Source organism: Vidua macroura, chromosome 23, assembly GCF_024509145.1.
Source record: "Vidua macroura isolate BioBank_ID:100142 chromosome 23, ASM2450914v1, whole genome shotgun sequence".
Classification (NCBI taxonomy): domain Eukaryota; kingdom Metazoa; phylum Chordata; class Aves; order Passeriformes; family Viduidae; genus Vidua; species Vidua macroura.
In genome coordinates this window covers 8508254-8529799 of record NC_071593.1, presented here as the reverse complement: position 1 = coordinate 8529799, position 21546 = coordinate 8508254, and the positions used below count along the sequence as shown (strand labels likewise).

The 21546-nt window shown below is 52.1% G+C and overlaps 1 protein-coding gene and 1 long non-coding RNA gene across 7 annotated transcripts; both read left to right on the top strand.

Moving 5' to 3' along the window:
- The first annotated feature begins 2130 nt into the window (after positions 1 to 2130).
- LOC128818315 (uncharacterized) lies at positions 2131 to 2599 on the top strand. Its single transcript, XR_008440454.1, has 3 exons — positions 2131 to 2310; positions 2407 to 2452; positions 2555 to 2599. It is a non-coding gene; the product is annotated as an uncharacterized LOC128818315 (long non-coding RNA).
- A 13214-nt stretch (positions 2600 to 15813) lies between these two features.
- CORT (cortistatin) lies at positions 15814 to 20861 on the top strand. Of its 6 annotated transcripts, XM_053997595.1 has the most exons (5): positions 15814 to 16296; positions 16401 to 16499; positions 16622 to 16805; positions 17188 to 17526; positions 20537 to 20861. In XM_053997595.1, the coding sequence occupies exons 4-5, from the start codon at positions 17431 to 17433 to the stop codon at positions 20750 to 20752; spliced, it is 312 nt and encodes a 103-aa protein (XP_053853570.1). In that variant the 5' UTR covers positions 15814 to 16296; positions 16401 to 16499; positions 16622 to 16805; positions 17188 to 17430; the 3' UTR covers positions 20753 to 20861. The 6 variants fall into 6 exon arrangements, with proteins under 6 accessions (XP_053853570.1, XP_053853572.1, XP_053853575.1 ...); XM_053997597.1 differs by lacking the exon at positions 16401 to 16499 and having other exon boundaries at positions 16710 to 16805; XM_053997600.1 differs by having other exon boundaries at positions 16401 to 16805; positions 17409 to 17526.
- Positions 20862 to 21546: the final 685 nt, after the last annotated feature.

The window sequence follows — 21546 nt, the reverse complement described above, 5'->3', positions numbered from 1 at the left end:
TAGAACCTTCGGACCGTAAGATTGTTGGACATTCATCTTTGCGGTTCTCTTAAGAAATCATTCTGTTAGCATCTCGTTCCTGCAGGGTTCTCTGAGCCTCATCGGCTCCGAGCCATCCATCTCACCTAGGTCATCTCGTTCCGCATTCTCCTGGCGCTCGCTGGCATTCTTCTCACCGAGAGCTCTCTCTCCCTGTCGCGTCCCCTCGTTTGTCACATTCTGTCCTGTGTCACGGGTGTCTGCACGTATTTGTCCTGGAACTGCTCTGCCCTGCTGCATAGCCTGTAACGGGACAAGTCCCAGGAGTTGAAATTTCTGATGCAGGGTGTAGTTGGGCTCTAGATTGTATTTATAGATTGATATGTTTGGTGCTGTTAAGTTATCCTGCAGCCATTTGACATTACTCCTACCTTTCTTTCAGATGCAGGCGGATTAAATCTGTGGCAGAGCCCCCAATCCCGGATCAAGGGGTTTTCCCTGAGAAGGTCAGTCGCTGTTTGTGTTTGCAGGGGAAGCATAAATGGTGACTATGTTACAGCACTGTTCTTTGTCTTTATTATTAGGAAGTCCAGGCAGATAGCTGCAATCAAGGCCAAGTGTGCCAGGTGAGCAGTGGACAGAAGCAGTTGTTCTCGCACAGGTCTCAGTTTCTGGTGCACCTCTAAGCATCCGTTCTCATTTGTCTGCTTTAGGCCATCCATCCGGCGTACGCTAAGCCCCTGTCATCAGGTGGCGGACGGACCGGGTTTCCTGCACTCGTGAGCCCTCCGGAAGTATGACGGGACCCCGTGATGAAGCCCACACATCTTGGATTTCAACTTGTATTTTAAGGTCCCGTCTGGGTAGCTCACAGGAATGGCCGAGGAGCTGCGGTGAGTCAGGGAGGTAGGGAGGAGGAGCGGGGGTCCGCTCCAGTTTCAGCCGTGCCCAGTCACCTTGTCTCCACTTAACCTAGGCGTACCTCGTGACGGCAGCGTCGGCCTCGGAGCACGGCCGAAGCGTGCGGCCCGAGCGCCAGGGCTCTCTTAGGAGAAGGTGAGTAGCAGAATTGTCAGGTTTTGGCCCATGTGCTGTTAAGATTGTGCACTGATGTTTCCTTTTCTTTGTCTTGGCAGACAAAGAGATAAGAGCCTGGTGACAGCTGGACCTTCCCAGATGGGGAGGCGGCCTTCTTTTGCACTCGACAGGGATTTGCATGCCCAGAAGTGTGCAAGATAAGTCGAGGGCTACGACCCACTGAGGGGAGGGAAGCGGGGTGCTGGCTTGGGACTGCCTGGAAGGGATTTTGGAGTCTGCTTTGGAGATGGGGATGTCTAAGAAGTGTCTCCTTAGGCCACCTTAAGGGAAAGTGTCTCTTTTGATCTCAGCGCTGAGGCGCGCAGGGCAGAGCAGTTCCGGTGTGTGTCGTGTCACTTGTCTCTTGTGCATTCTGTGTTGTTTGGGTCTGTCACGTCACTTGTCTTTTTTTACCTTAGCTGTCTGAGGGTCATCTTGGCATCTGTGATCTTTGCGTTCCTCGGCCCGGCCCCAACGCCACAGGCCTTTTGACTCGGGAGTCCGGACAGGCATCGCAGTCATATCTGTCTTTAGAAGCATCCGGTCAGATGTCTTTTAAGGTCTCGTTCCGAGTGGTAGCGACAGCCGCGCACCCCAAGGATCCATTATAGCGGCTTAGGACTCGTGAGAACGCCAAGCTAGGTAGCTCATTCTTACCGTAGGCTTTTCAGGCATCCCCTTGTGTGGTTCTCGGAAGACATCGTTTTCTTAGCATCTTCTTCCTGCAGGGTTCTTTGAGCCTCATCGGCTCCGAGCCGGCTGTCTCGCCTAGGTCATCTCGTTCCGCAATCTCTCTGTCCTCGCGGGCATTTTTCTCGCCAAGAGATTTTTCTCCTCGTGGCGTCCCCTCGTTTGTCATGTCCTGTCCTGTGTCACGGGTGTCTGCACGTATTTGTCCCGGAGCTGCTCTGTCCTGCTGCATAGCCTGGTGTAATTGCACAAGTCCTGGAGACCTGCAATTTGGAATGGGGGATGTAGTTGTATTCTAGATGGTATTCCTAGATTCACACAGGATGCTTGGACCTGTTAAGTTATCCTACAGTTGTTTGAATTTTCTCCTAACTTTCTTTCAGATGCAGACATTTAAGATCTGTGGCAGAGCGCCCCTCCTGGGTCAGGGGGTTTTCCCTGAGAAGGTCAGTTGCTGTTTGTATTTGCAGGGGAAGCATAAATGGTGACTATGTTACAGCACTGTTCTTTGTCTATTATTAGGAAGTCCAGGCAGATAGCTGCAGTCAAGGCCAAGTGTGCCAGGTCAGCAGTGGACAGAAGCACTTGTTCTCGCACAGGTCTCAGTTTCTGGTGAAAGTCTAAGCATCCCCTTTTTTTTTTTTTTTTTTTTTTTTGTAGGCAGTCCTCTTGCGAGATGTCTCTGATCCCAGATGTCTGAGGCCAGGTGGGTGCAAGCTTAAGGTGTAGGTGGGCGTACTTGTCGGGTCAGGGTCGTGGTCTTTTCTCGGTATCTCCGTGTGGTTTTTTTTGCTTTGTTTCTTTGCAGGTGTCATTGCTGCCCTAGGCGTGTGAAGGAACAGAGTCAAGCAGGTGAGTCAGCATTTCGGCTGGGTGACTCATAGGTGACCGTTATGTGGCAGCACACTAAGCCTGTACCTTTTCCTTTTGTAGGTATCCTCCTGGCAGCCTGTTGAGTCGCATCAAGATTTCAGGTGAGCCGGGGCAGCGGTGCGTCAAAGTTCCGGGGATTCCTCTTTTGCAGGGCGCTAGTTGCATTTTCTGTTTTGTCTTAGGTACCGTGAGGAGGCGCACAGCTGAAGTTTGGAAACGGCAGCACCGAAGCGCATGTAGAGAACGTGTCGCCGTCCACATCCGGCTGACGATGGATTTTGTCCGGTCGTCTTGCAAAAGCTAAGTGTCGGGGCCAGTAGGTGGGAGAAGGGGAAAAACCTTTACTATCACAGGAGACAATTAGATGTTAGCTTAGAGGAGAGGCCCATAGTGGGACGGGCCCCTCGGAAGCAGAGGGAGAGGGTTTCTCCTCAGCCTCACCAGAGTCTTCGCCGGGCAGGGCAGTTCCGATCCGTCTTCGCGTCCTCGCGAGGTTTGCGTCGGCGGCCTTCTTCGACTCTCGACGTCGTCGTGGATCTTTTCACCCGAGGAGCCCGCCTTCACGTCCGGAGCTCTAGCCACGGTCACGCCGTAGTCATCGCTTTCTTGTCTAGGCCTACTGAGCTTCTTAGGCTTCCTCTTAAGTCCTTTGGCACTAACATCTTGAAAGGAGTTAAATTTCATCATCACATGCTATTGCCCTAGGGCTTTCTTTCCTTTGGCATCATCGGCCTATGACTCATCTTGGACTAGCAATCTTGGGTCCATAAGGTGGAACTGCCAGGCAGTTTCCACTCGTGTCTGTGTTATGTCGTCCGTGTCTGTGTTATGTCGTCCGTGTCCATTGATTTCTGCGTCATAGGCCTTTGTTACATCTCGAGGCTTTATCAGCATTGTTCTCTGCCGTATCGGCCATATTTTACTCGTGTACCTTCCTGGATATTGCTTATTCCGGCATCGTTACATTTTTACTTTTTGAGACGGGAAGAAGTACAGGAGACGTTCTCATCCATCTTCCTTCTCACCTTTGGTAGCGCCTTCTCTTCCCGTGCCATTCTCTCGGACTTCTAGAGGGAGCATATTAGACCCTCATCACCTGACCGCAGTAGTTCCGTAGCTTGCAACTTCTCAAAGGGTATAGGGCTCAACAATTCATCTTCTGGAGAGTTACGTCAAGTCCTCACTTATATTGTATCTATGTCGGCTTATATTGTACATGCTTAGGTTGTACCTACCTATGTTGGCTTATACTGTATGTGCTTATATTGTATGTACTTATGTCGTATGTACCTATGTCGGTTTATATTGTATGTACTTATACTGTATGTACCTACGTTGGCTTATATTGTGCATATATTGTATGTACCTACCTTGGCTTATGTTGTACATGCCTCTGTCGTGCCACTTACGATCGGAGCTGCCCTGCCCAGGCGCGTAGTCACGGTTAGGTAGAGCAGTTATAAAACTTTACAGTTCATCTGTCTTCTATGGGGGTTTTGGGTACAAAATTTGTGGACCCGGAGCGGGAATAGCTCCTAGCCGTCAGATAGTCACTCGTCGACCGCCTCCCGTTGTCTCTGTCGTCTCGCAGGTCCCCGGGTCCCTACACGTTATCCCGGAATCTACCGCTGGACATCGAAGAGCTGCGGTCAGAAGACGCGTCGAAGCGTCAACGTAGCGTTTCAAGTAAGGGTGGCAGTCAGCGTGTAAGCGGAAGAGCGTGTGAGAGAGCGTGATTGTCCGTGTCTGTCTGTGAGAGCTTGTGTCTGCAGGTGTGAGTGTGTGTTGACCGCTTCTAACCTTGTGCGTATGGCCTTTGCCTTTCAGGTTTTTCAGCTCATTTTTAAATTTAGAATAAAAAATCCCCAGCCGGGTTTTTTTTTTTTTTTTTCCCCCCCGGCTGGGTTTTTTTTTTCCTCGGTCCCGGCCGGTCCGTGAGGCGAAGTTCATCGCCAAAGTTTGGAGGCGGACCGTCCCGGGACCGGGGTTTTTGTCAGGCAGGAGGATTTTTTAGGAGGCACCCGGGGACCACGTTCCCGAGGAACAACGATTGCCGGGGCTTAATGGAGCGGTTGAAACGAGAGCGACAGTGAGTTTGCGTGCAATGTGAATGAGGTGGTCATGGTGGATGAGTGTTGTTTTCTGTGTGCTATTTTTTTTTTGGTCTTTCCTCTAACAATCAAACAAAATGTAATGTAAATAGAAAAAATGTTATATTGTGTTAATATGCGTTCGGTTTCTATTGCCCCGTATCGTTCCGTGTTTGCCTTTGCCGCCGCATTTCCACATACGGCTCCGTACGTAAGTGGGATTTCTACCGGTAAGCGTACGGATTCTATCTACACTCCCATTCGTATACATCGTTTCCATGTGTTTTGCTGGAGTGTAAATAAAAAAATCATTCAATAAGGTTGAATCAAACCTAATAATGATGCCCCCCGCTCCCTCCCCCTCCCCCTTTGGCTCCTGTGTTTTTTTGGTGTGGTTTAGTCTTTTTTTTTTCCCCACTGTATTTCTTCCTTTGCTTCTTCTCTTAGTTTTCTTTCTGTCACGTCATTTCTGTCCGTCCCTAACTTTGTTTCTGTTTCTCACTGTTTCTAACTGTCTCTCTCTGCTTCTCTCTTTCCCTGTATGTCTTTTCTTCTGTTTCTCTATTTCACTATTTCTAACTATTTATTTTTCTCTCTAGTTGATGCTTTTACTCTTTATTTCTTTTTCTCTCCAGCTTCTCTTCTTTTTTTTCCTCAATTCTTTTGTCCTCTTTTTCACTCTCACCCTCTTTCATTTTCACTGTAACCCTTCTCATTTTTTACTCTTTGCCATTCTTTTCCTATTTCTTTTCGTCTCTTAAGTGCTCTCTTAAGTGCTCTCTTAAGTGCTCTCTTAAGTGCTCTCTTAAGTGCTCTCTTAAGTGCTCTCTTAAGTGCTCTCTTAAGTGCTCTCTTAAGTGCTCTCTTAAGTCGTCTCTTAAGTGCTCTCTTAAGTGCTCTCTTAAGTGGTCTCTTAAGTGCTCTCTTAAGTGGTCTCTTAAGTGGTCTCTTAAGTGCTCTCTTAAGTGCTCTCTTAAGTGGTCTCTTAAGTCGTCTCTTAAGTGCTCTCTTAAGTGGTCTCTTAAGTCGTCTCTTAAGTCGTCTCTTAAGTGGTCTCTTAAGTGCTCTCTTAAGTGGTCTCTTAAGTGCTCTCTTAAGTGGTCTCTTAAGTGCTCTCTTAAGTCGTCTCTTAAGTGCTCTCTTAAGTGCTCTCTTAAGTCGTCTCTTAAGTGCTCTCTTAAGTCGTCTCTTAAGTGGTCTCTTAAGTCGTCTCTTAAGTGCTCTCTTAAGTCGTCTCTTAAGTGCTCTCTTAAGTGGTCTCTTAAGTCGTCTCTTAAGTCGTCTCTTAAGTGCTCTCTTAAGTCGTCTCTTAAGTGCTCTCTTAAGTGCTCACTTAAGTGCTCTCTTAAGTGCTCTCTTAAGTCGTCTCTTAAGTGCTCTCTTAAGTCTTCTCTTAAGTGCTCTCTTAAGTGCTCTCTTAAGTCGTCTCTTAAGTGCTCACTTAAGTGGTCTCTTAAGTGCTCACTTAAGTGCTCTCTTAAGTGCTCTCTTAAGTCGTCTCTTAAGTGCTCTCTTAAGTCGTCTCTTAAGTCGTCTCTTAAGTGCTCTCTTAAGTCGTCTCTTAACTCTGTCTTTTTCTTTCTTTCCATCTTTTCATTTCTAACTTTGTTTCCCTTTCTAGCTTTCAAAAAGCAGCAGTAGAAACTTTCAGGCTCCCTGGGAGTAAAATAAAAAACAAACTTTAAATAATGATTAAAAAAAAAAAGAATTTATTCCCCTGGAGCCTGAAACTTTCTACTGCTGCACCGGACATATAGTTTTTCTTCTTTTTTATATATACCTATACAACCCCTAATTAGTGCTCCACCTGGCACATTACAATACCCACTACCCACATCACCCCCACCATGTAGACACCGCCACCTTGCTCCCCATCACGTGACCATATGGGCGCCACCATCTTGCTCCCTGTCACATGACCACACAGGTACTGCCATTTTACTCCCCATCATGTGACCACATGGGTGCCACCATCTTGCACGGTTAGCGGTTAGGGATTGGCTTTAGGGTTTAGGGTTAGGGTTTAGGGTTAGGCCCTCAGTGGCCGGCTGCGTCCCAAAATCCTTTTGGAGGAAAATGGCTGATCCTTGTCTGCAGGGGCCTGTGGCCCTGAGTGGCCGGACACCTCCAAAAATCCAAACGATCGAGGATGTGTCGCAGACCCAAGCTGCCCCCAGCTCAAACCTGTGCTGCCCTGACAGTCCCAAGGGAACCCTACAAACTGACATTAAGAACCTGGGCTGACAAGTTTTCTTTTCCAGGGAAAAGGGCCGGTCTTTGTCTCCAGGAGCCTATGTCCCTCAGTAGCCGGCTGCGTCCCAAAATCCAAACGAACGAGGATGTGTCGCAGACCCAAGCTGCCCCCACCTCAAACCTGTGCTGCCCTGACAGTCCCAAGGGAACCCTACAAACTGACATCAGGAACCTGGGCTGACCACTTTTCTTTCCAAAGGAAAAAAGCTGATCTTTATTTCCATGGGCCTGTGGCCCTCAGTGGCCGGCTACGTCCAAACATCCGAACGATCGAGGATGTGTCGCAGACCCAAGCTGCCCCCAGCTCAAACCTGTGCTGCCCTGACAGTGCCAAGGGAACCCTACAAACTGACATCAGGAACCTGGGCTGGCCACTTTTCTTTCCCTGGGAAAAGGACCGGTCTCTGTCTACAGGGGCCTGTGGCCCTGACTAGCCGGACACCTCCAAAAATCCAAACGATCGAGGATGTGTCGCAGACCCAAGCTGTCCCCACCTCAAACCTGTGCTGCCCTGACAGTCCCAAGGGAACCCTACAAATTGACATTAGGAACCTGGGCTGGCCACTTTTCTTTCCGAAGGAAAAAGGCTGATCTTTGCCTCCAGGGGCCTGTGGCCCTGAGTGGCCAGACACCTCCAAAAATCCAAACGATCAAGGATGTGTCGCAGACCCAAGCTGCCCCCAGCTCAAACCTGTGCTGCCCTGACAGTCCCAAGGGAACCCTACAAACTGACATCAGGAACCTGGGCTGGCCACTTTTCTTTCCCAGGGAAAAGGACCGCTTTTGACTCCAGGGGCCTGTGGCCCTGAAGTGGCCGGACACCTCCAAAAATCCGAACGATCGAAGATGTGTCGCAGACCCAAGCTGCCCCCACCTCAAACCTGTGCTGCCCTGACAGTCCCAAGGGAACCCTACAAACTGACATCAGGAACCTGGGCTGGCCACTTTTCTTTCCCTGGGAAAAGGACCGGTCTGTGTCTCCAGCGGCCTGTGGCCCTCAGTGGCCGGACACCTCCAAAAATCCAAACGATCGAGGATGTGTCGCAGACCCAAGCTGCCCCCACCTCAAACCTGTGCTGCCCTGACAGTCCCAAGGGAACCCTACAAACTGACATCAGGAACCTGGGCTGGCCACTTTTCTTTCCCAGGGAAAAGGACCGGTCTGTGTCTCCAGGGGCCTGTGGCCCTGAGTGGCCGGACACCTCCAAAAATCCAAACGATCGAGGATGTGTCGCAGACCCAAGCTGCCTCCACCTCAAACCTGTGCTGCCCTGACTGTCCCAAGGGAACCCTGCAAACTGACATCAGGAACCTGGGTTGGCCACTTTTCTTTCCCTGGGAAAAGGACCGGTCTGTGTCTCAAGGGGCCTGTGGCTCTGCGTGGCCAGACACCTCCAAAAATCCAAACGATCGAGGACGTGTCGCAGACCCAAGCTGCCCCCACCTCAAACCTGTGCTGCCCTTACATTCACAAGGGAACCCTACAAACTGACATCAGGAACCTGGGCTGGCCACTTTTCTTTCCCAGGGAAAAGGACCGCTTTTGCGTCCAGGGGCCTGTGGCCCTGAAGTGGCCGGACACCTCCAAAAATCCAAACGATCGAGGATGTGTCGCAGACCCAAGCTGCCCCCAGCTCAAACCTGTGCTGCCCTGACAGTCCCAAGCGAACCCTACAAACTGACATCAGGAACCTGAGCTGGCCACTTTGCTTTCCCAGGGAAAAGGACCGGTCTGTGTCTCCAGGGGCCTGTGGCCCTCAGCGGCCGGACACCTCCAAAAATCCAAATGATCGAAGATGTGTCGCAGACCCAAGCTCCCCCACCTCAAACCTGTGCTGCCCTGACAGTCCCAAGGGAACCCTACAAACTGACATCAGGAACCTGGGTTGGCCACTTTTCTTTCCCAGGGAAAAGGACCGGTCTCTGTCTCCAGGGGCCTGTGGCCCTGAGTGGCCGGACACCTCCACAAATCCAAACGATCGAGGATGTGTCGCAGACCCAAGCTGCCTCCACCTCAAACCTGTGCTGCCCTGACAGTCCCAAGGGAACCCGACAAACTGACATCAGGACACTGGGCTGGCCACTTTTCTTTCCCTGGGAAAAAGGACCAGTCTGTGTCTCCAGGGGCCTGTGGCCCTCAGTGGCCGGACACCTCCAAAAATCCAAATGATCGAGGATGTGTCGCAGACCCAAGGTGCCCCCACCTCAAACCCGTGCTGCCCTGACAGTCCCAAGGGAACCCTACAAACTGACATCAGGAACCTGGGCTGGCCACTTTTCTTTCCCAGGGAAAAGGACCGGTCTGTGTCTCCAGGGGCCTGTGGCCCTCAGTGGCCGGACACCTCCAAAAATCCAAACAATCGAGGATGTGTCGCAGACCCAAGCTGCCTCCACCTCAAACCTGTGCTGCCCTGACTGTCCCAAGGGAACCCTACAAACTGACATCAGGAACCTGGGCTGGCCACTTTTCTTTCCCAGGGAAAAGGACCGGTCTGTGTCTACAGGGGCCTGTAGTCCTCAGTGGCCGGCTACGTCCAAAAATCCGAACGATCGAGGATGTGTCGCAGACCCATGCTGCCCCCACCTCAAACCTGTGCTGCCCTGACAGTCCCAAGGGAACCCTACAAACTGACATCAGGAACCTGGGCTGACCACTTTTCTTTCCAAAGGAAAAAAGCTGATCTTTATTTCCATGGGCCTGTGGCCCTCAGTGGCCGGCTACGTCCAAAAATCCGAACGATCGAGGATGTGTCGCAGACCCAAGCTGCCCCCACCTCAAACCTGTGCTGCCCTGACAGTCCCAAGGGAACCCTACAAACTGACATCAGGAACCTGAGCTGGCCACTTTTCTTTCCCTGGGAAAAGGACCGGTATGTGTCTCCAGGGGCCTGTGGCCCTGAGTGGCCGGACACCTCCAAAAATCCAAACGATCGAGGATGTGTCGCAGACCCAAGCTGCCCCCACCTCAAACCTGTGCTGCCCTGACAGTCCCAAGGGAACCCTACAAACTGACATCAGGAACCTGGGCTGGCCACTTTTCTTTCCCTGGGAAAAGGACCGGTCTCTGTCTACAGGGGCCTGTGGCCCTGAGTGGCTGGACACCTCCAAAAATCCAAATGATCGAAGATGTGTCGCAGACCCAAGCTGCCCCCAGCTCAAACCTGTGCTGCCCTGACAGTCCCAAGGGAACCCTACAAACTGACATCAGGAACCTGGGCTGGCCACTTTTCTTTCCCAGGGAAAAGGACCGCTTTTGACTCCAGGGGCCTGTGGCCCTGAAGTGACCGGACACCTCCAAAAATCCAAACGATCGAAGATGTGTCGCAGACCCAAGCTGCCCCCAGCTCAAACCTGTGCTGCCCTGACAGTCCCAAGGGAACCCTACAAATTGACATCAGGAACCTGGGCTGGCCACTTTTCTTTCCGAGGGAAAAAGGCTGATCTTTGCCTCCAGGGCCTTTGGCCCTCAGTGGCCAGACACCTCCAAAAATCCAAATGATCGAGGATGTGTCGCAGACCCAAGCTGCCCCCACCTCAAACCCGTGCTGCCCTGACAGTCCCAAGGGAACCCTACAAACTGACATCAGGAACCTGGGCTGGCCACTTTTCTTTCCCAGGGTAAAGGACCGGTCTGTGTCTCCAGGGACCTGTGGCCCTGAGTGGCCGGACACCTCCAAAAATCCAAACGATCGAGGATGTGTCGCAGACCCAAGCTGCCTCCACCTCAAACCTGTGCTGCCCTGACAGTCCCAAGGGAACCCTACAAACTGACATCAGGAACCTGGGCTGGCCACTTTTCTTTCCCAGGGAAAAGGACCGCTTTTGCCTCCAGGGGCCTGTGGCCCTGAAGTGGCCGGACACCTCCAAAAATCCGAACGATCGAAGATGTGTCGCAGACCCAAGCTGCCCCCACCTCAAACCTGTGCTGCCCTGACAGTCCCAGGGGAACCCTACAAACTGACATCAGGAACCTGGGCTGGCCACTTTTCTTTCCCAGGGAAAAGGACCGGTCTGTGTCTCCAGGGGCCTGTGGCCCTGAGTGGCCGGACACCTCCACAAATCCAAACGATCGAGGATGTGTCGCAGACCCAAGCTGCCCCCACCTCAAACTTGTGCTGCCCTGACAGTCCCAAGGGAACCCTACAAACTGACATCAGGAACCTGGGCTGGCCACTTTTCTTTCCCAGAGAAAAGGACCGCATTTACCTCCAGGGGCCTGGTGCCTTCAGTGGCCGGACACCTCCAAAAATCCAAACGATCGAGGATGTGTCGCAGACCCAAGCTGCCTCCACCTCAAACCTGTGCTGCCCTGACAGTCCCAAGGGAACCCTACAAACTGACATCAGGAACCTGGGCTGGCCACTTTTCTTTCCCTGGGAAAAGGACCGGTCTGTGTCTCCAGGGGCCTGTGGCCTTCAGTGGCCGGACACCTCCAAAAATCCAAACGATCGAGGATGTGTTGCAGACCCAAGCTGCCCCCACCTCAAACCTGTGCTGCCCTGACAGTCCCAAGGGAACCCTACAAATTGACATCAGGAACCTGGGCTGGCCACTTTTCTTTCCGAAGGAAAAAGGCTGATCTTTGCCTCCAGGGGCCTGTGGCCCTCAGTGGCCAGACACCTCCAAAAATCCAAACGATCGAGGATGTGTCGCAGACCCAAGCTGCCTCCACCTCAAACCTGTGCTGCCCTGACAGTCCCAAGGGAACCCTACAAATTGACATCAGGAACCTGGGCTGGCCACTTTGCTTTCCCAGGGAAAAGGACCGGTTTGTGTCTCCAGGGGCCTGTGGCCCTGAGTGGCCGGACACCTCCAAAAATCCAAACGATCGAAGATGTGTCGCAGACCCAAGCTGCCCCCACCTCAAACCTGTGCTGCCCTGACAGTCCCAAGGGAACCCTACAAACTGACATCAGGAACCTGGGCTGGCCACTTTTCTTTCCCAGGGAAAAGGACCGGTCTTTGTCTCCAGGGGCCTGTGGCCCTGAAGTGGCCGGACACCTCCAAAAATCCAAACGATCGAGGATGTGTCGCAGACCCAAGCTGCCCCCACCTCAAACCTGTGCTGCCCTGACTGTCCCAAGGGAACCCTGCAAACTGACATCAGGAACCTGGGCTGGCCACTTTTCTTTCCCAGGGAAAAGGACCGGTCTTTGTCTCCAGGGGCCTGTGGCCCTGAAGTGGCCGGACACCTCCAAAAATCCAAACGATCGAGGATGTGTCGCAGACCCAAGCTGCCCCCACCTCAAACCTGTGCTGCCCTGACTGTCCCAAGGGAACCCTGCAAACTGACATCAGGAACCTGGGCTGGCCACTTTTCTTTCCCAGGGAAAAGGACCGGTCTGTGTCTCCAGGGGCCTGTGGCCCTGACTGGCCGGACACCTCCAAAAATCCAAATGATCGAGGATGTGTCGTAGACCCAAGCTGCCCCCGCCTCAAACCTGTGCTGCCCTGACAGTCCCAAGGGAACCCTACAAACTGACATCAGGAACCTGGGCTGGCCACTTTTCTTTCCCAGGGAAAAGGACCGGTCTGTGTCTCCAGGGACCTGTGGCCCTGAAGTGGCCGGACACCTCCACAAATCCAAACGATCGAGGACGTGTCGCAGACCCAAGCTGCCCCCACCTCAAACCTGTGCTGCCCTGACAGTCCCAAGGGAACCCTACAAACTGACATCAGGAACCTGGGCTGGCCACTTTTCTTTCCCAGGGAAAATGACCGGTCTGTGTCTCCAGGGGCCTGTGGCCCTGAGTGGCCGGACACCTCCACAAATCCAAACGATCGAGGATGTGTCGCAGACCCAAGCTGCCCCAGTCTCAAACCTGTGCTGCCCTGACAGTCCCAAGGGAACCCTACAAACTGACATCAGGAACCTGGGCTGGCCACTTGTCTTTCCCAGGGAAAAGGACCGCTTTTGCCTCCAGGGGCCTGTGGCCCTGAAGTGGCTGGACACCTCCAAAAATCCAAACGATCGAGGATGTGTCGCAGACCCAAGCTGCCCCCAGCTCAAACCTGTGCTGCCCTGACAGTCCCAAGGGAACCCTACAAACTGACATCAGGAACCTGGGCTGGCCACTTTTCTTTCCCAAGGAAAAGGACCGGTCTGTGTCTCCAGGGGCCTGTGGCCCTGAGTGGCCGGACACCTCCAAAACTCCGAACGATCGAAGATGTGTCGCAGACCCAAGCTGCCCCCACCTCAAACCTGTGCTGCCCTGACAGTCCCAAGGGAACCCTACAAACTGACATCAGGAACCTGGGCTGACCACTTTTCTTTCCAAAGGACAAAAGCTGATCTTTGTTTCCATGGGCCTGTGGCCCTCAGTGGCCGGCTACGTCCAAAAATCCGAACGATCGAGGATGTGTCGCAGACCCAAGCTGCCCCCAGCTCAAACCTGTGCTGCCCTGACAGTCCCAAGGGAACCCTACAAACTGACATCAGGAACCTGGGCTGGCCACTTTTCTTTCCCAGGGAAAAGGACCGGTCGTTGTCTCCAGGGGCCTGTGGCCCTGAGTGGCCGGACACCTCCAAAAATCCAAACAATCGAGGATGTGTCGCAGACCCAAGCTGCCCCCACCTCAAACCTGTGCTGCCCTGACAGTCCCAAGGGAACCCTACAAACTGACATCAGGAACCTGGGCTGGCCACTTTTCTTTTCCAGGGAAAAGGACCGGTCTGTGTCTCCAGGGGCCTGTGGCCCTGAGTGGCCGGACACCTCCAAAAATCCAAACGATCGAGGATGTGTCGCAGACCCAAGCTGCCCCCACCTCAAGCCTGTGCTGCCCTGACAGTCCCAAGGGAACCCTACAAACTGACATCAGGAACCTGGGCTGGCCACTTTTCTTTCCCAGGGAAAAGGACCGGTCTGTGTCTCCAGGGGCCTGTGGCCTTCAGTGGCCGGACACCTCCAAAAATCCGAACGATCGAAGATGTGTCGCAGACCCAAGCTGCCCCCACCTCAAACCTGTGCTGCCCTGACAGTCCCAAGGGAACCCTACAAACTGACATCAGGAACCTGGGCTGACCACTTTTCTTTCCAAAGGACAAAAGCTGATCTTTGTTTCCATGGGCCTGTGGCCCTCAGTGGCCGGCTACGTCCAAAAATCCGAACGATCGAGGATGTGTCGCAGACCCAAGCTGCCCCCACCTCAAACCTGTGCTGCCCTGACAGTCCCAAGGGAACCCTACAAACTGACATCAGGAACCTGGGCTGGCCACTTTTCTTTCCCAGGGAAAAGGACCGGTCTGTGTCTCCAGGGGCCTGTGGCCCTGAGTGGCCGGACACCTCCAAAAATCCAAACGATCGAGGATGTGTCGCAGACCCAAGCTGCCCCCACCTCAAACCTGTGCTGCCCTGAGAGTCCCAAGGGAACCCTACAAACTGACATCAGGTACCTGGGCTGGCCACTTTTCTTTCCCAAGGAAAAGGACCGGTCTGTGTCTCCAGGGGCCTGTGGCCCTGACTGGCCAGACACCTACAAAATTCCGAACGATCGAGGATGTGTCGCAGACCCAAGCTGCCCCCACCTCAAACCTGTGCTGCCCTGACAGTCCCAAGGGAACCCTACAAACTGACATCAGGAACCTGGGCTGGCCACTTTTCTTTCCCAGGGAAAAGGACCGCTTTTGCCTCCAGGGGCCTGTGGCCCTGAAGTGGCCGGACACCTCCAAAAATCCAAACGATCGAGGATGTGTCGCAGACCCAAGCTGCCCCCAGCTCAAACCTGTGCTGCCCTGACAGTCCCAAGGGAACCCTGCAAACTGACATCAGGAACCTGGGCTGGCCACTTTTCTTTCCCAGGGAAAAGGACCGGTCTGTGTCTCCAGGGGCCTGTGGCCCTGATGTGGCCGGACACCTCCAAAAATCCAAACGATCGAAGATGTGTCGCAGACCCAAGCTGCCCCCAGCTCAAACCTGTGCTGCCCTGACAGTCCCAAGGGAACCCTACAAACTGACATCAGGAACCTGGGTTGGCCACTTTTCTTTCCCAGGGAAAAGGACCGGTTTTGCCTCCAGGGGCCTGTGGCCCTCAGTGGCCGGACACCTCCAAAAATCCAAACGATCGAAGATGTGTCGCAGACCCAAGCTGCCCCCACCTCAAACCTGTGCTGCCCTGACAGTCCCAAGGGAACCCTACAAACTGACATCAGGAACCTGGGCTGGCCACTTTTCTTTCCCAGGGAAAAGGACCGGTCTCTGTCTACAGGGGCCTGTGGCCCTGACTGGCCGGACACCTCCACAAATCCAAACGATCGAAGATGTGTCGCAGACCCAAGCTGCCCCCACCTCAAACCTGTGCTGCTCTGAGAGTCCCAAGGGAACCCTACAAACTGACATCAGGAACCTCGGTTGGCCACTTTTCTTTCCCAGGGAAAAGGACCGCTTTTGCCTCCAGGGGCCCGTGGCCCTGAAGTGGCCGGACACCTCCAAAAATCCAAACGATCAAAGATGTGTCGCAGACCCAAGCTGCCCCCACCTCAAACCTGTGCTGCCCTGACAGTCCCAAGGGAACCCTACAAACTGACATCAGGAACCTGGGCTGGCCACTTTTCTTTCCCAGGGAAAAGGACCGGTCTGTGTCTGCAGGGGCCTGTGGCCCTGACTGGCCGGACACCTCCAAAAATCCAAACGATCGAAGATGTGTCGCAGACCCAAGCTGCCCCCACCTCAAACCTGTGCTGCCCTGACAGTCCCAAGGGAACCCGACAAACTGACATCAGGAACCTGGGCTGGCCACTTTTCTTTCCCAGGGAAAAGGACCGGTCTCTGTCTACAGGGGCCTGTGGCCCTGACTGGCCGGACACCTCCAAAAATCCAAATGATCGAGGATGTGTCGCAGACACAAGCTGCCCCCACCTCAAACCTGTGCTGCCCTGACAGTCCTAAGCGCGCCCTGCAAACTGAGATCAGGAACCTGGGGTGGTGAATTTTCTTTCACTATTTCCGTGGGGATGGCACAGCTGGAGCTGCGGGCGCTACCGGCCTGGGCGGGTCCCCGGAACCGGCACGACGCTGCGAGCTGCTGTTCCGCCCCTGGCCACCCTCGTGTCCATCAGAGCGCGCTGCGCGTGGCAGGGTTTACGGGTCGCTGTCCTTCGGCCGCCCCGTTCCTGCCATGCATTGGGCAGCTGCGCCAGGAACGAGCTGTCCTGAGCCAGGCAAGTGTAAATTCCTTTGGGTCTTCCGATGTCTCCGATCTAGTGCTGTGCTGTCACCAAGCCAACTGATTCTGATTTTAAGCTGACAGGTGCGGTGGCCATGGGGCTAGGAGGGGTGCCAAACAAAACCCAATTATCTGTAAAACAGAACCATGCCGGGTCTTGGAGTTTCTGCAGGTAAGAGCAGGACTTGTACTCGCAGTGAGGAACTGGGCTGAGTGCGAGGCACAGAGTTTTTCTTGCCTGAATTTCTGCAGCTGTTCATCTCTGCTCCTTTGCAGCAGTACCTCCTTCCCTACATGAGAGCTGCCTCAGCTTGTGCGAGTGTGCGGATATCCAGCTGTTCCTGAGGATGAGGCATTGCAGAAAGCAGAGCTTGTGTCAGTGCTTCTTTAAACCCTTCTAATATAAAAATACATTAAAGCAGAAGCATTTGAGGAAATAACGTACAAAAATAGGGGTACCCATTGCAAGCATATGTATAAGCTGTCTTTCTTTAAAGATCCACATTAATGGACATTTTGTGGAACCACTCTGAGGGCAGTGTCCAGAAAGCTTTGTTAACCCCTTGTCTTCCACTGGTTGGGCAGCGTCTGACCCCAGTGCTCGAGGGCTGTGTGGAGATTCCTCCCTGGAGTGGGGTCACTCCTTGAAGATGAGCCACAAAGATTTGATCATTGGACCAGGTGAGTAACTATTTCTACTTAGTAATTGTTTCTGCTGGCTTTAATGCCCTGGCTGCAGTGTTCTTCAGATGTCGTGCCCTGCTCCAGCAGTTACAGCTCCTGTGCCAGGCAGGGAACGCTCCTGGGGAAGGGCTTTCAGTCTCATTAGTTTTCATTTAAATCAATCAAGCCATATCTAAGTACTGGTGGCCAAAGGTTTTACTGCTTCCCTCTGAATCATCCGGCATTGGCCGGAGGTTTGTGTGAGCTGGTGGACTCTTCTACCCGTCATTATTTCCCAAACAGAATTCAGCTAAGTAGAAGAGGCACAGATGATGCCTGCAATTTTGTGACATGAAGAAACAGCCTGTTACTGGAGAGTCCCAGACCTTTGCTTCTTTAGCCTCTGCAGGTCTGGTACATGGAAAGCCCAGAGACACTGAAGTATCCCACTCAAGCAGCCAAATGTTAACAACCTCTCCAAAGCCTAATTTGCCTTTGATATAGACTGAATTGTTTGCGACACCTACTGGGCTGGGGAAGGGCTATAAAATGGCCTGCAACCTTTGTCTGAGGCAGAAGATAGTCCAGGAACAGCTCCCTCTTCCAGTGTTCCTCACTCAGCACAAGTGACAACCTGAGCATCATGCAACTGGTGGCCAGCCTGGTGTCCCTGCTGCTGCTGGTGTGGAGCATGAGAGCCACGGCACTGCCCGGGGAAGAGAGACTGCAGAGCACCAGGGTGAGTACAACATGTCCTGGGTAGGAGCAGGGTAGAGCCAAGGAAAGGGACATAAGGGCAAGTGGGCTGTACCCGATGCAACTCTTCCCCTCCTCTATATTCCAAGGCATTACAGTTTAACGTGCTGCGAAGCCCCAGGCTCTTACTACAGTTTGCTGGCCAGCTGATTTAGGAAAGGTACCGGAACAGATGCCAGAGAGCTGGAATAAGTGAAGTCCGAGCTAAGTGAAAACTGGCAAAAAGGAGATCGGAGGGAAAAGGAGAAAACGTTATTGAAAGGGTACAGCGTGAGAGAATAAAGCAAAGTACTAGGGAGAGTGAGAAAAGATACGTAATTGGTAAAATGATCAAGGGAGACGATATTTTAAATAGGACTTGTCGGAAGGACAAATGTTTAAAAGATCGGTTCAGTAGGAAAGTAACAAAGGAACCATAAATGAAGTAGTTACATCAAAATAAAATTGTGTTTTCTGGAGTAGTATTCACAAGAAGAGTTATACTGACATAGTTCTGCTAGGATAATTATGCTCTGAACCAGCGTAGCTCAATGCAGTGGCAGAACTTACGGCAATATAATTATCGTACCAACTGGCAAAACCCTAATATTATAATGGCCAGAGCACTCTAATAACTTTGCTTTCTGTGCTATTTCCCTAAGAGGCCAAAGGGGTAGGGAATCAAAGCATAGCCTAATCACAAGCCCTGTTTTGTTTGCCCTTGCCCTGCAGTCCTCTCTCCTGCATATTCCCAACACATCGCTGATGTGCCTCTGAGCTCTGGTTAGTCGCCACATGTGGCTGTATCCATAAGGCTGCTGTTATTCCAGAGAAGTGAGGGATCCCTGTGGTGGTTTCACAGGCGCTAACTTCTCCTTTGTGCATATCCGCGTTGTTTTTTCAGTCTTAGTGTTGGCTCCAGCTCATCCATCAGTGTGTTAGTACTTCAGAAGCAGGCTCACATCCCATTAATGACAAAACTGGCTGCAAGACAGAACCATACACAGTATGAGGTGCTGACATTCTGTTAGAGATTAGGGCTCCTGCAGCTGCCTGGGATTAACCCTTCTGGGTGTAACTGGAAACTTTCAGCTCTACATCCTTACAATAAGGAATCCAGTACTTAAGTAAACTCATTTTTCTTAAAAAATAAATTCCTGTTGCAAATCCTAGCTGCTGGGGCAAAAAGTAACAAGTTATAGGGGATAAATTGATAAATAAGTATTTGGTAAAAATGAATTCAAGTGTAATGGCTCTTAGTCTTTTACACACTGTTGCTTACAAAATAGTGATATAATTAAAGAGAGTCATTATATCTATTACAGAGCATTCTGCAAACTGAAAACCTCATGGATGCTGATGAACCAATCCCAACAGTCACCACTGGTGTAACGGACAGATGTTTTAAGTATGAAAATGTCAGGATTTTACAAAACAAACCACCATAAAATACACTGCAATGCCAAAGATCTGTTCATTCTGAGGCACTGATGGATGTGGCACAGGGAATGAAGCAGCTGCCCAAAGGTTTGTCCCAACCCTCTGTGCTGAGATCTCGCTGCTGCCAGAGAGTCTTGATCTCTTTCAGAACAGAAAGGATATGAGCAGTGGATTAGTGCTGGGGAAGAGCTGTCAGGTTTCACTGGCAGCCACAGTCGGTCATGCGTAAGGAATGTCCTGTAACACAAGCTGTGCTGTGCCTTCCCCACTCCCCGAGTCTGAAGATACCAGTTGTGCTCAGAACAGTTAATTTCCAGGCATCACTTAAGCTAGGAAAGATGCTTCCAAGAAAGATGTGACCTAGAAGACACACATAGCTGGGTTCCACAGTCCCAGTCCCCTTCCCAAAGGCTTGTGACATTTCTGTACTTGCAGCACAGGAGTAGGAATCAGGGTGAGCACAAACTGGTTTGCCTCTCTTTCCTTATGCCAGAGATATAGTGTGAAATTTTTCTGTTCCTCAGTTTCTTTTGTGTGGTAGCAGATGTAATTAATAGAGCTAAGAAAGGGATTAAAAATATCCATAAACCTTCTGTAAGGTAAACTCAAGACAATTGCTCTGCCTGTATTTATCCATCTTTTGAGTTGCTCACAAGGTGGTCCTTAGCAAATGCTGGTGCTGACAAATTGAGCAGATAGATACAGAAGTACATGTGGGCATTTGTGAGGGGTGACATAGAAACTTGCTTCCAAGATTCCCATCTGCATGGGAAATGGATGGTTTGACAGGAACAGATCCTGTCTCAGCTCGGCCAGTACCAGCTGTCTCTGCTAATGAGTCATAGAGACCAGGAATGCTCAGGCAAGGGGTAATTTCTCAGATTTGTTGGATGTAAAATTAAGAGAAACACGGTAACTCATACCGGTGGAATTCCCTCAAGCTCCAGACCGCAGGCTCTGTTCTTCTTTGTGATGATACAGCAATTGGATGGAGCTCAAAAGCTCTTTTTCAATCCCACCTTCACCCAAGGTCAGGCTATGGAATTACATCAGCTGCCTGTCTCCACTGATGCAATATTTTGTTTCAGATATTTGGAGTATCCCTCTCCCCATCAACTCTCCTTGTTGCATTTCATTCTCAGCATTTTACTGTGGGGTACAGCCCCCTTTGAGCTTAATTTACTATTGGCTAGAGAATTGTGCCTCCTCCCTGACCTTCCCAAGGCAGAGGCTGGGCAGTCAGGGCAGCAAAGAGGCAGCTTGGCATACACGGAAATTTAATTAGTGCCTCAGTGAGGGCCGTCTCAGCAATTAAAGCGTATTTGTTAGCAGCTCTTTTCCAGCTCTAACATGGCACAAGAAGACCCAACTGGCTGAGCTGGATAGGGATGGGAGACAGTAGTGGCCTCTGCAGCCACAGATCCCTGAGCTCCAGCATTCTGCCGTCTCTTGGCTTTGAGATGCGGCAGGGGAATGAGAAGGGACCCCGTGGGGGATTGTTTGCACGCTCTGAATCTCGACAACCATGGGGGACAAGCCTTCCATCCCTCACTTTGCTTGCTCTCTGCCCACAGGAACGGAGTACAGTCCGCAAGGGTGTCATCCTGAAGATGCTGGCAGGCCTGCTGGACAGTGTGGATGCAGGGAGCGAGGCAGCCTTCTCAGATGTGGAGGAGAAGGGCAAGCTGGAGGAGGACCGGGCAGTGCTGGGGCAGCTTGCCCAGCTCTCACAGCGAGACCGCAAGGTGCCCTGCAAGAACTTCTTCTGGAAAACCTTCACCTCCTGCTAGTGCCACCCAGCCTGGCCTTGCCAGCCTGCAAACACCTTCCCCACAACTCATCTTCCTTGTCCACCCAGTTCCTTCTCTGTGCCCTGCACCCCTCAGAATAAAGCATAGCGCCTCGGGGACATGTCTGTGCCTCTTTGTGGGGCAGCCATGGTGGGGGGATAGGATGCACACATTTTCTGGAGCAGCCATGGGGGGGCCATGGCTGTTTTGGGAAAGGGCTCTGCAGCTGTGAGGGGAGCCACATGGAGAAGGCACAGCCATCTCTAAAGCTGCTGCAGCTGCCTCCTCAGCCTTTGAGGGACTAGATGGATGTGCAGTGAGGGGCTGGGCAGCTGGGGCTGTGCCTCACGGGGAGGATCCTCAGTGTCAGCCCCTGGTCAGGATAAGGTGCCGTGCCCCAATGGGGAGAGGATGGTTTGATTCCAGACGTGGTAGAGAACAGCTCCCTGTATTCCTTTCCATGCCGGCTTAGTGAAGCACTCAGGTAGTGCTGTGCACATGTGGGGTGCAGGGGCAGCATCTGGGGAGAGAGACATGCCCAGAGCTTGACCCACTTTTGATTTGCCAGCAAGTAATTCCAGAGAAGTTCCTGGGGTGTTTTTGGGTTGCATCCAAAACCAAAATAATTATATAATTTGGCTGTATTCCTGAGTTCAACAGCTGTGGCTCTGCTCTGGTTCACTCATGGTTTCTTGGTGTCTTCTCAACTTGCTTAAACAAACCCAAAACCAAACCACCTGGGTTTTCTTACCCACCCTCTTGGGGTACCATTTGCTGCCTGGAGAGTAGCAGGG

What these genes read in the sequence shown, in the direction of transcription:
- CORT (XM_053997594.1), top strand. Translation starts at nt 16,272, where the DNA reads ATGCCGGGTCTTGGAGTTTCTGCAG. An exon ending in GGGTCTTGGAGTTTCTGCAG is followed by an intron (nt 16,297 to 16,400) that starts GTAAGAGCAGGA and finishes GCTCCTTTGCAG; the next exon opens with CAGTACCTCCTTCCCTACAT. An exon ending in AGATTTGATCATTGGACCAG is followed by an intron (nt 16,806 to 17,187) that starts GTGAGTAACTAT and finishes TTGCTTCTTTAG; the next exon opens with CCTCTGCAGGTCTGGTACAT.